Below are 13,020 nucleotides of genomic sequence, written 5' to 3' on the forward strand. Positions count from 1 at the left end.
ATAGGGGATATTCTTATATGCATCTTATTAATGTCGGTTACCAGGTGTTCAATCCATATGAATGATTTTTTTGTCTCTATGCATGGGACGTATATTTATGAGAAATGGAAATGAAAATCTTGTGGTCTATTAAAATGATGAAAATGATTGATTATGATAAACTAATGAACTCACCAACCTTTTGATTGACACTTTAAAGCATGTTTATTCTCAGGTATGAAAGAAATCTTCCACTGTGCATTGGCTCATTTTAGAGATATTACTTGGAGTCATTCATGACATATTTCAAAAGACGTTGCATTCGAGTCGTTGAGTTCATCAAGATTATTATTAAGTCAATTATAGTTGGATATATTATGAAATGGTATGCATGCCGTCAACTTTCGATGAAATGAAAGTTTGTCTTTTAAAAACGAATGCAATGTTTGTAAAATGTATCATATAGAGGTCAAGTACCTCGCGATGTAACCAAATGTAATGTATTCGTCCAGATGGATTAGGACGGGTCCTGTCACCGGTTGAAGACAAAATCAAAGTGAAGACATATTTTTAAGGGTAATGATTCGTACACAACCAAAATTATTCATACACCACTAAATATGCAATACAGTGTTGTACTGTACAACTATCTAAAGCCTATTTAGTTGTGTATGGATAATTTTCAGCGGTGTACGAATCACTCGCCTATTTTTAATTGTGTACAGTGTTAGTGAGAATAAAATAGTTTGATTTTTCAGTCTTTTAAAGACAACATTCTGTCTTTATTCAATTTGGTTATAAAACTAGTGGAGTGGCCAAGCTAGGAGGGCTAAAAATGTGTATATTATATATAAACAAGTAAAATAGGTCCGCGCGATGCGGTGGGACCTTTCGAATTACATATTCATATTTAACGTAGTGTTACGTATTTATAGAATTAAAAACACGTTGATGCTGGTGTGTTTAGATACGCGTGTTTAGTACCTAATGTACCTAATGGCCTACGCGTTTTTAACGCCATGAAAACCGCGTAAAAAAAGGATGAAACCATCGAGATGATGTAGTTAGTTTAAGTTGTTTATTATATGTATATACATATGTATGAAAGATATCAAAAAAAAAAAAAAAAAAAAAAAAAAAAAAAAAAAAATATAGCCCGAAATGTTTAAACGTTTTTTAAAATGTGTCTGTTTCGCGTATAGTTAGTTGCATTGTGTTCGTAAAATTATTTCGAGTTGAACGGTGGTGTCAGAAAAATTTAACTCGTGGCGAGCGAAAAGCTACGGTCCGTTAAGAATTTGAGTGGAGTTTGATTAAAGTTTTTTAATAAAATAATAATTTTACGTGTTATACCTCTAAAGAAGTTGTATGAAAGATAGCAAAAAAAAAAAAAAGCCTGAAATGTAAAACGTTTTTTAAAGATAGCCCAAAGAAGTTGTAGGTTGTAAAATAGCTTAGGAGGCAGTTTTGTAAATTGTTGGTGTTTGTCATTTGAAAAATTTGAAGTGGCAAAAACGATCAAATTCTGCACCAGAATTATGATAAATGATAAATAAATAAATAAATGATGATGTGATAGTTAAGTTTCTAGTCTACACTAGTTAAGACTGGTCTCATAAGTCGTAGGTAGTTCTATATATTTATTATTATTTTTAATGACAAATTAATTGCATTAAATTTAACTTACAAGTACGTACCTGAAAAATACTCCGTATAAAACACCAACATAACTTGTAGACAAAATTATAATTGATCTAACTTAGTTATATGTTATCGTTATTTTAGTCAAAAAAAAAAAGGAAAAAAAAAAGATTAAGATATGCTGAAGACTTGTCTCAACAAATGAACTAAGTACTAAAGAGATAAATTTTACGTTAGTAGCATGTCAGCACTTACTCAAAAACCGATAGAATAAAGGGTAAACGATGTCATCAGATAAATGAAGATACGAAATTTTGTGGATATATAACTTTATCAATAATACATTAATTATACACAAAACACAAATATTTAAATGAGTAATTAGCTATTAAAGAGCCTTTTCTAAGGATATGATTTAAACTCATCGACTAAATATATATAGATTCGTGTCTAATTAACTTCCAGTCATATATTGATTAATTGTCATTGTAAATGCTGAGTTATTTTATATATTTTTACTATATTTGTATTTGTATTTGTATATTAACGACATTTCACAAAACCATTTATTTCGTGTAGCTCAACCATTAAGCTGTTACTTTTGTTCCCTTAAAATACAAGCAATTTATTATTGTCAGTTAGTTATGCGCGGGTTTAGATTTAAACACTCAACACGGCTAGATGTAAATTTCCACGAGGTGATTGAAAGGTTATGTGGTTATCGAATAGGAAATGTATATAATAAAACAAACAAGTCAAAATGAATGTGCAATATTTTAGCTAGATTGTTGCCTTGAAAGGCATGTAATATATGATCAACATTTGGTCTACACATGCTTGCTAAAGTTGTGAATCAAATAATTACATTCAATTTATGCATGCTTCAATACGTTAATAATAATATTAATAATACTCCGTATACACTACTGTATTGAAGTGTGACCATGCAAAGGTCACTATCTATCTTCTTTTCACGGTTAAATAAATGTTAAATCAACTTCCGCCCATCAGTATCAATGGAACACATTAATCTTATATTGCAAATTTAGGTACCACGGTAACAAAAAGGTTACGTCTTTGACGTTAAAAGGGTTAAAAATATAGGGAACGAACTTTTATTCCTGTACTAAGTTGGTTGGTAATGTATTTAGTTTATTATCAAAACTAGATGTTTTGGGCCGTTAAATAATGTGTCATCCAGCGACCGGTACAACCAGCCATTTTCATTTGAGTGTGACTTAATTACGCAAATCGTCCCTAAAATTAACTATTAATTTCACTCTGGACCCTAAAGTTAATTTTTTCATGCTGACCCTAAATGTTTTGATTTAATTTCATATTCATCCCAAGAACTAACGGGCCCAAGTGACTTAACGAAGATGACTTGACGCTAGTTAATTCTAGGGATGAATATGAAATTCAAGGATTATCATGAAAAAATAACTTTAGGACCGATGTGAAATTAATGATAAACTTTAGGGACCCGAAAAAAGATTTTAATTTCAGAAATGAGAATAATAATAATAATAATAATAATAATAATAATAATAATAATAATAATAATAATAATAATAATAATAATAATAATAATAATATAAACTACAATGCACTGTTATTCGATATTTATATATAATTATTTAAAGTTACTTGTTTTAATAGTATTATTGAAGCAAAAATTGAAATAGATGAACAAGAAATGAAAATGATTAACAATGGAGATATTCGATACCCGTGAAAAAATCTGGTCCCAAGAATTAGTAAGTAAATGGTTATATGCGTTTACCCGTGGGGAATCCCGATAACAAAGCAGTTAGTAATGGGACCCGACGGGTATGAGTCCGATTTTGAAACAGGGTTTCTTAATCGGGTTCGGGTCTGGGATTAGCTAAGCCCGACTCGATTTCATCCCTAAATAAGATCCTGATGTTAAGTTGTTAACAACACCCTGCATCTCATTTTGTTTACAAAGCTTTTTTATTGTATTGATATTTATGTTTTATAAAAATGTGTGATGTCCAAGAGCGAGTGGAATTGGTGAAATCTGTCATTTGAGGCTAACTTTAAAATTAAAAATTCCATTATACACGTCCAGTAATTACTCGAATTTATGATGCATTAGTTTTTAACATTTACATTGTGTTAGTCAAAGTTTTTTTCTTTAGAATATAATGGGATCGAAAAAAAGAGAAAAAAATGTGTGTAATATTATATTCTTGAGTTGGAAGGATAATAACTAATACGGTGAAGATAAGTATCAAACGAGAATGTTATAAATAGAAGAAGAAAAATTACTTAAGACTTTATTATGATAATTAGTCATTAAAAGGAAGAATGATAGTTTTAATTGATTTCATTTATTTTCTATTTAAAAAAACTTACTTACGCCAATCGTCCCTAAAGTTTACCATTAATTCACCATGGGTCCTAAAGTTATTTTTTCTTCATGATAACCCTTAATGTTTTGATTTGGTTTCATATTCGTCCTTAACACTAATTGGTGTTAAGTCATCTTCGTTAAGTCACCTAGGCCAGTTAGTTTTAGGGATAAATATGAAATCAAATTAAAACATTAAGGGTTACCATGAATAAAAATAACTTTAAGGTCCAGAATATATATATATATATATATATATATATATATATATATATATATATATATATATATATATATATATATATATATATATATATATATATATATATATTAAACTTTAAGGAAAATTGACGTAATTAAGTCATAAAAATATAATAATGTTAATAAAAAAATATAATAAAAAATTTTGATTGGTTGGTTCCATACTCATGCCTCATTCACTTTCAGTCGCTAGTCACCTCTGTGACTAATGCTACTCGCAGAAAATTTTAACGCCTACGTTAATTTCGTCAATTTCCGTCAAATTGAATCCAAGTCTTCTCACAGATAATTCGTACGCCTTGTTATAACTTGTCTCACACATATAATTTCATTTACAAAACGACTACAGTTTACAGTTCCAACATAGAGTTACATTTTGCATTTTCAACTTGGATGTGCATTTTGCAGTTTCTGCATGAGCACGTGCGCAAAAATATCAAATTTGACTATATTATTCAACTTCAACAAAGAATAATTTGTAAGTTATAAATTGCCATTCCAGATGGGACCCATTTCTATTATATCATGGCCTATAAAAAACTTTTAAATCTTCTCCAAAAATTCAATCAAAACACTCATTTCTCTTTCTCCATCTTCTTTACTCAAAAACACCTGCGCGCCCATACATAATGACTTCTTATAGTATGTTAAAGGGTGCATTTGCCCCCATTGTGGTAGCTCAAGATAGTTATAGTTTATCTAGTTTGTTTAATTCGTCGAAAAACACAAATCGAAAGGTTTCCACATACTGTCCTTAACTATATATATCATATGATTTAATTTGATCATATACAGAGGATTATTTTTACTAATATATATGTTTATTGTTGTACTAGTTTGCGACAATCGCAGCAGTAGGAAAGGATAATGCTGCTAACGAAAACGAAAAGTTAACAAAAGTGAATGGCAACGCATCAACATACATCAAGTACTCGGGGGCCAAGCCGAAAACTCCGATTTTGGATACTATCAATTATCCGATTCACATGAAAACTCTTTGTGTAGAGGTAATTAAATTTCATGATCTCGATGTATGTTTGTTTTTAATACGATATTGATATTGATTGATTCGTACACTACCAAAAATGTTTGTTGTAAAGTAAATTTGATAGGGGTATAGAAGAAAAGAAAAAAAAAATTATGGTAATTGTGTATGAATTATGGGTGATAATTACACAAGCATAATGTTTTACAGTGTTATACAGTACAACATCGTAAAGCATGAATGTTGTGTACATAACAATTTTGAGTTGTGTACATATCACTTCCCATGAATTATCACCATTAAAATATTACTATTCCTATAGAGGAATGATCCGTACCTTCCGATTTATGTGTACATCATTCCATGTTTTGTGATGTGATTGATGTACGAATAAAAATGTGTGGTGTATAAATTATCACCTAAAATATATACTACGTATTATATATCGTACCATTTTAATAGGTAATTGTAAAATATGTTTTTTTAAAGGAATAAAAAAAAAAAAAAAAAAAAAAAAACAAAGCATGTTTGTATCCTTCTTTTTGGAGGTTTAACATTAATGTTTTGCCACCTTGTTAGTCATTAAAAGTAATTCGATCTTGTTATATTATGCCAAATACAGAAAAAGAATCATTTATTACGAAATAAAGTTAGTACTCCGTATTATTTTTTGCTGTTTTATCGTTTTCATGCATCACGTGATGATGGATGCCCTTGAATGAAAACAACAAGAAACTGAGTAGCAAGAAGTCCTTTTTTTTCAAACTGGTAACTAGTAAAGATCTAACATAAGATTGAAGATTAATGAAGTAAAGCTTCAATATACTTTTACGTTATACATGGTAAAAATTAAATGGTAAACTGAAAAGTAAATAAAAAATATAATGGAATAACGACATTTATTAAACTGGGTTTTTTTTTTTTTTTTTTTTTTTTTTTTAGAGAGTAATTAATAAATTTGAGAAGGAAAGAATAATAAATTACAAGAAGTCAAGGGATGGTTTGGAAAAACAATAGCGGGGCTTTAGGGTGTCCAGCCCAAACATTATAAGCCCTTTTCTCAGCCCATTGGTCATGCTAAATTTATACCAAAACTTATAACCTACATCCATGTACTTTTGGTCCAATGCTAAATATTTTGAGCTAATTTAATTTTGGTCCATCAAATTATATAAATCTTGGATCTTGGATAACATACGAGTATATAAATGAAATACGTATAGGATCTATTATTATTTTTATATTTCTAGTTTAATTCTTCTTTTTTTCTTTCTCAATTTTCAAACTATATAAGCTCTGAGGTTATCACTCTTTTAATTATTACTACGTATATTATTATCTTATGTTATTTATATTTATATTTATTTAGTATTTTTGTATTCAAGTAATTTATAATACAATTTGACTTTACCTTAGGTTAAATAATAAGTTTAATTAATAATTCTTAACATTTTCAAGCCAAAAGTTAACTTAATACATTTAGTCATAACTTTCTCAACAATTTGTAAATGAAACAATATATGCTTTAGATTCTAAGAATATTTAGATTCTAAGAAACGTAGATGCGTCTGACTTTAATTGCGGTACGATTTTTAAGTACTTTGTCGTATATACTTATATCGACATATAACTTTCTTTAACTATTTCACAACTATATTTCTTGAATATTTAATGTGAAAACCACTCGGCAATGTAGAGGTTTTTCTAAATTCTTGAAGATTGGGTTTTGTAAACTAAGTTATTTAACCTCGTATGTTTCGTTAACTCTGTTCACTAATCTTGTAATTTAGAACACTTCTTAACAGTGTGTGTTTATATATTTGTATATATAATACAGTATCGAATATTGAGTAAGCCACATTTATCTTTAAATCTTGAGTTCGCCTCTGAGGGAAGAGTTATAAACATTTAGGAAGTAATCCTCATAAACTAAGTACAATAGAGTATAGAATTAGATTATTTGTCCTTCCAAATAACTTGAACAAGGAAAACTTTAAAATTTTATCATATCTACTTCTACTATAATATACTAAAAGGCATGAAACTTTTGTCGTTTCATGCCATAGAAACTGTCATTTGACACCTTAAACCTTCATGGGGCATAATCGTAATTTTGGTTTTCTTACTTTTCTTTACATTGTCAAAAAAATCCTTTAAAAGTATTTTTAATACTCTCCCCATTTTCATGATAAAAATATTATATGTGATGTAAAAATTTATAGTATTTTATAAACATTTGGTAAAAAATATATATAACGTATAATAATTTTTTTTTTATTTTAAATCGTTACGCATTTTTGAATTTTGTAAATTGAATGTGTAATTCTATAAGAAGATTAACAAGTTAAAGTTTGTTTATACATTATTCATCATATTTTAGTTTCCCGGTAATTGTCTGTTTCTATAAATAGCAAAATGGCTTTCTCTCCGCCACAACAACGGCGGCCAGAAACAATCTAGCCTAGTTACATACTACAGTAATAAATAATGTAATACGAAAATGTTTAATGTAAATATAAAGTATACATATATATTATATGCCGTACGACTATAAAAAGGACTCCCCTTTGTTCATAATTGTAATGTGATTACAGGAGCTCGTAAAGCTAGCTGATGAACTGCGAGAAGAGATTGTATATTCAGTGTCACAAACCGGGGGTCACCTGAGTTCAAGTTTAGGAGTGGTTGATTTAACAATTGCACTCCACCATGTTTTCAACACCCCAAATGATAAGATCATTTGGGATGTTGGTCATCAGGTTCGTACCCAATTGTTATGTATGTGCGCGCACGTGTGCATTGTATAATATATATTTTTTAATAAAAGAAAAATAGTCATTTAGTCTTAACCTTTATTCTTATACATATAGGCGTATCCGCACAAAATTTTAACAGGAAGGAGGTCGAGAATGGGAACGATGCGACAAACGTTTGGACTAGCAGGTTTTCCTAAAAGAGAGGAGAGTGTACATGATGCTTTTGGTGCTGGCCATAGCTCTACCAGCATTTCTGCAGGCTTAGGTAAGTTGCTGTTGTAGTGTTGTATAACACTGTATAATTACAAAGATACATCTATGTAAAAGAATTTGGTTTATTATTTAAAGTAAAACAAAAATATTCTTTACATAGGGTACAATATAATAATCTATTTGTTACTGAAATTTGGTATAAACTATAAAGCATCATGGCCGGCCCAAAGCAGGAGTAAAGTGATCGATAGTCTGGGACCAGTTTTTTTAAGAGCCCAAATTTTATAATATGTAATGCATTTGACTAGGCAAAAAAAATAAATAAATAAATAAATACCATGAGCTACGCATTTGACTAGGCCTAAAGAAAAAAAAAAAATATATATATATATATATATAAGAGGTGCGTACCAAGTTTTTTTAAGTGCCCAAATTTTATTATGCTCCCGGTGTTACAGATTCCTGGATCCGCCCAGTTTACCTAAATATTCAAAAGAGGTGCATACTTTTCTTTGTCTTGAGATGTTTTTGGATGTGAATGATGAACATGTTCTGTTTTTTTTTTTTTTTTTTTTTTCAAAACAGGAATGGCTGTTGGTAGAGACTTGTTAGGAAAGGATAATCATGTAATTGCAGTTATTGGTGATGGATCAATGACTGCAGGACAAGCTTATGAGGCTATGAACAATGCTGGATACCTTGACTCTAATCTCATCATAATCTTGAATGACAATCGTCAAGTCTCGTTACCCACCGCCACTCTTGATGGTCCCGCTCCACCCGTTGGGGCCCTCAGTCGATCCCTCACAAGACTGCAAACTAGCAGAAAGTTCCGCCAACTACGCGAAGCAGCAAAGGTTTAATTTATTTCTTAATCACTTGACGTTTCTCCACACTAAATATCTAAGAACTGATTACTTAAAATAGCAACCTACTATTTTCAAGGATTTTGCCAACGATAACCTTTAGAGCTGTCGTTAACGTGCATAACGGTGTTGTACATAGTTGTTATATGTTGACTTTAAGGTGAGAGTTATTGAATTGTACAACACCTTTATACGCGTTACGACAGCCTTAGAAGATGTCCTTAGCTAAATCTTTTCATAGCATTCTCAAACATGTTTAAGTAAAACAGAATCAAGACATAAATTGTAATGAAAATGCATTTTAAATAGTCTGACGAAAATGTACTTAATGTATCAAATGGTCTGTAATTAACAGGAAGTAACAAAGAAATTAGGGGATAAAACACATGAAGTTGCAGCAAAAATGGATTCATACATGAAAGGAATGGTGAGTGGTCAAGGTGTATCGATGTTCGAAGAGCTTGGTCTATACTACGTTGGTCCAGTAGACGGACATAACGTTGAAGATCTCGTTCACGTACTTGAAAAGATCAAGTCCATGCCTACTGCGGGACCGGTTCTGATTCACGTCGTTACAGAAAAAGGCAAAGGCTACCATCCAGCTGAAATTGCTGCTGACAAAATGCACGGTGTTGTGAAATTCGATACTCAAACCGGAAAACAAGTGAAAGTTAAAGGCAAAACACTTTCATACACTCAATATTTTGCAGACTCTTTGGTTGCAGAAGCTGAGAAAGATGACAAAATAGTTGCGATTCATGCGGCTATGGGAGGTGGCACGGGTCTTAACACGTTTCAGAAACGGTTTCCTGCAAGATGTTTCGATGTTGGTATAGCAGAGCAACATGCTGTAACGTTTGCTGCGGGTTTAGCAACCGAAGGGCTTAAACCGTTTTGTGCTATTTATTCATCTTTCCTCCAAAGAGGTTATGATCAAGTAAGATCTTAGTTTTGCTCATCTCTTAAAAGTTACTTATGAATGATACTTAATGTAAATGTAATTGTATTGAATGATTTAGGTAGTTCATGATGTTGATCTTCAAAAGCTTCCTGTGAGATTTGCAATGGACAGGGCTGGTTTGGTAGGTGCAGATGGTCCAACTCATTGTGGTGCATTTGATACAACTTATATGGCTTGTTTACCAAACATGGTAGTAATGGCTCCATCGTGTGAAGCCGAGCTCATGAACATGGTTGCTACGGCTGCAGCAATCGATGATCGTCCTAGCTGCTTTAGGTACCCCAGAGGAAATGGCATAGGCTCGTTCCTCCCACTAGATAACAAAGGAACGCCGATTGAGGTACTTTAATCAATTAGCTTGTATGATGATATTTTTCTCGTTAACCATCCCGAAATAACCCAGCGGTTGAGACCTGAATACGAGAGGTCGCAGGTTCAAATCTTCGGGTGACCAGGAAAGGTTCGGGAAACGGTCACGGACTATTTTGGATAGACCGCGTACATCAGAGTTAAAATAACTCGATCTCTCGGGTAACCCGAATAGATAAAACTTCATAACTAACATAACTAAGAAATGATATTTTCTCATTGTACTAGTTTTAGTCTAACGACTAATATATTATACAGGTCGGAAAGGGAAAAGTACTTAAGGAGGGAAGTCGAGTGGCTTTATTAGGCTATGGAACGATAGTGCAAAATTGTTTAGTAGCAAGTGAAATTCTTCGATCTGTAGGTGTGTTTGTGACGGTTGCAGACGCACGGTTCTGCAAGCCGCTCGATGGAAATTTGATCAAAAAACTAGCAAATGAGCATGAGGTCCTTATTACGATAGAAGAAGGATCGATAGGAGGGTTCAGTTCTCATGTTTCTCACTTTTTAGCATTGAATGGATCACTTGATGGGAACCTCAAGGTACTATTTTCGACAACGTTTTTTGCACTTTAAGTCAATCATATACTTATCTTTGTTTGTTTTATTTATGGCATATTGAAGTGGAGAGCGATGACATTACCGGATAGATATATTGAACATGGGGCTCAATCGGACCAAATTGAGGAGGCCGGTCTAAGCCCAAAGCATATTGCAGCGACGGTTTTATTGGTAATTGGCGAAAGCAGGGAGAGACTTCATGCTGTCGATAATTATAATGTATAGTGTAAAATTAAGCATTCTTCAATGAAAGATATATTTCTAAAACTGAAAGTCAAGGTTTGACCATCATTGGACAAAAAAAGATTTGGTCAAGGTCCTGTCACAGTCTGAAACTGTTTCAAGAAATGGAATACAACTATCTGTCAAGTGTCTCTTATTGCTCGCTTTTAAAAAATTGAACACCAGGAACTTAATGATATTCTGATGTTTAGCTATATATGCATAACTTACATCGGAATTGAATAATATAAATAATAAATTTACTAGATTAGATGACACTAGATCAATATCATATGTGACAATTGAGCTGACTACAATATATATAACTAGGAAGAGGCCCGGTTAGCGCGCTGCTGCGATTTATGTGCTAGATTGTATTCAAAAGGTTGTTAACGGTTAATATTACATATATGAAATTATGTTGTTGCAGTTTACAGTTTTCCTAAGAATCTAACCACTTTCTAATAGAATCCGTAAAATAATAGAGAAGACACCGTTGGTTATTATTGATACAATATTTACAGAGTACAAATGGTGAAACCCTAATGCTAAAACCCTAATGGACCAAGCCCATACATACAATCGGGCTGGACCATATTTACATTCTAATACTCCTTCCGCAGTTGGAGCGGGAGTTAAAATACAAACGCTCAAACTGAAACGTAAATACATAAATACATGTATAATGATATAAACACTATGAAGATGGTAAAACAAATTACAACCAAAGTCTTCATGATGAAACTTGTAGTCTTGACTTCTTGACTGAGTTGACGACTTTTTTTTTTTTTTTTTTTCTTTTTTTTTTTTTCTTTTTTTTTTGATTTTATATAAGTAAAGAGAATAATAAAGAAACAAATATGGTAGAGATAACTTTAAGAATAGAAGGAGTTTTGATTGAGGTAAATAAAGAACGAAATTGGTGGTAAGTTTTCGGAAGATTTAATAATTTGATTAGGAGAGAAGATTCAATCAGGAGCATTAACATAAAAAAGAAGGAAAAAAATGTCCGTGGGTTATAGGATCAAAAAGTGATGCTTTCCAATTAATTAGTTTTGAATTGTTGTGAGTGGTAAATTTCATCAAGATCAAGAGTAATAAAAGAAGAATGAATAAGAAACGGTAATGAATAATAACTAAATAAGTTGGGGTGATTCACCGATCGAAAGAAAATATAAATATAAGATAGTTGCGGACGAGTAACGGATCAAGTGAGACAAGATTGTTGAACACACTTGTACGTGATGAAATATATCGATTTTTTTTTTTTTTCGAGACAGAAAGTAGCATGTTGAAGAAGAATATAGATTATTTTTTTTTTCGTTTAAATCGAGAGCAAGCTAGGGATGAAATAAGAGAGATAGAATTTAGTTAATCAAGAACAAAAAAGATATTAATGATACATGAAAATTGTAGATTCGCAGACGGGAACGCGAAGAAGAGCGTAGGAAGGGCGACGACCAACCTTGTTGGCGGCGGCGGCAGAGAAAGAAAAGAAAAAGCAAAAGAAGGCGGAATAGAACCTAAGCATCTGATATCATGTAAAATAGTAGAAACCCCGTAGGTTATTGAGTATTATTGATACAAAATTTATAGAGTACAAATGGTAAAACCCTAATGCTAAAACCCTAATGGACCAAGCCCATACATACAATCGGGCTGGACCATATTTACATTCTAATAGGATCATTACTCATGTATGATGTATCATTACAAAACATAACAAAGTCGCAAACACAACTGAAATATTAATGCACATCAGAATGCAAAACCCCCCAACATTTAGAATGAAACAATTGATAAGCATGCAAATTGGAGGCCATACATCAAGA

The 13,020-nt window shown here is 31.7% G+C and overlaps 1 protein-coding gene across 1 annotated transcript; it reads left to right on the forward strand.

Annotated features, from left to right (window-relative positions):
* The first annotated feature begins 4,884 nt into the window (after positions 1–4,884).
* LOC139901871 (1-deoxy-D-xylulose-5-phosphate synthase 2, chloroplastic-like) lies at positions 4,885–11,191 on the forward strand. Its single transcript, XM_071884542.1, has 9 exons — positions 4,885–4,992; positions 5,092–5,262; positions 7,835–7,999; positions 8,111–8,261; positions 8,795–9,066; positions 9,431–10,012; positions 10,095–10,376; positions 10,664–10,948; positions 11,030–11,191. The coding sequence occupies exons 1-9, from the start codon at positions 4,885–4,887 to the stop codon at positions 11,189–11,191; spliced, it is 2,178 nt and encodes a 725-aa protein (XP_071740643.1).
* Positions 11,192–13,020: the final 1,829 nt, after the last annotated feature.

The sequence above is a fragment of the Rutidosis leptorrhynchoides genome, chromosome 3, assembly GCF_046630445.1.
Source record: "Rutidosis leptorrhynchoides isolate AG116_Rl617_1_P2 chromosome 3, CSIRO_AGI_Rlap_v1, whole genome shotgun sequence".
NCBI classification, from domain to species: domain Eukaryota; kingdom Viridiplantae; phylum Streptophyta; class Magnoliopsida; order Asterales; family Asteraceae; genus Rutidosis; species Rutidosis leptorrhynchoides.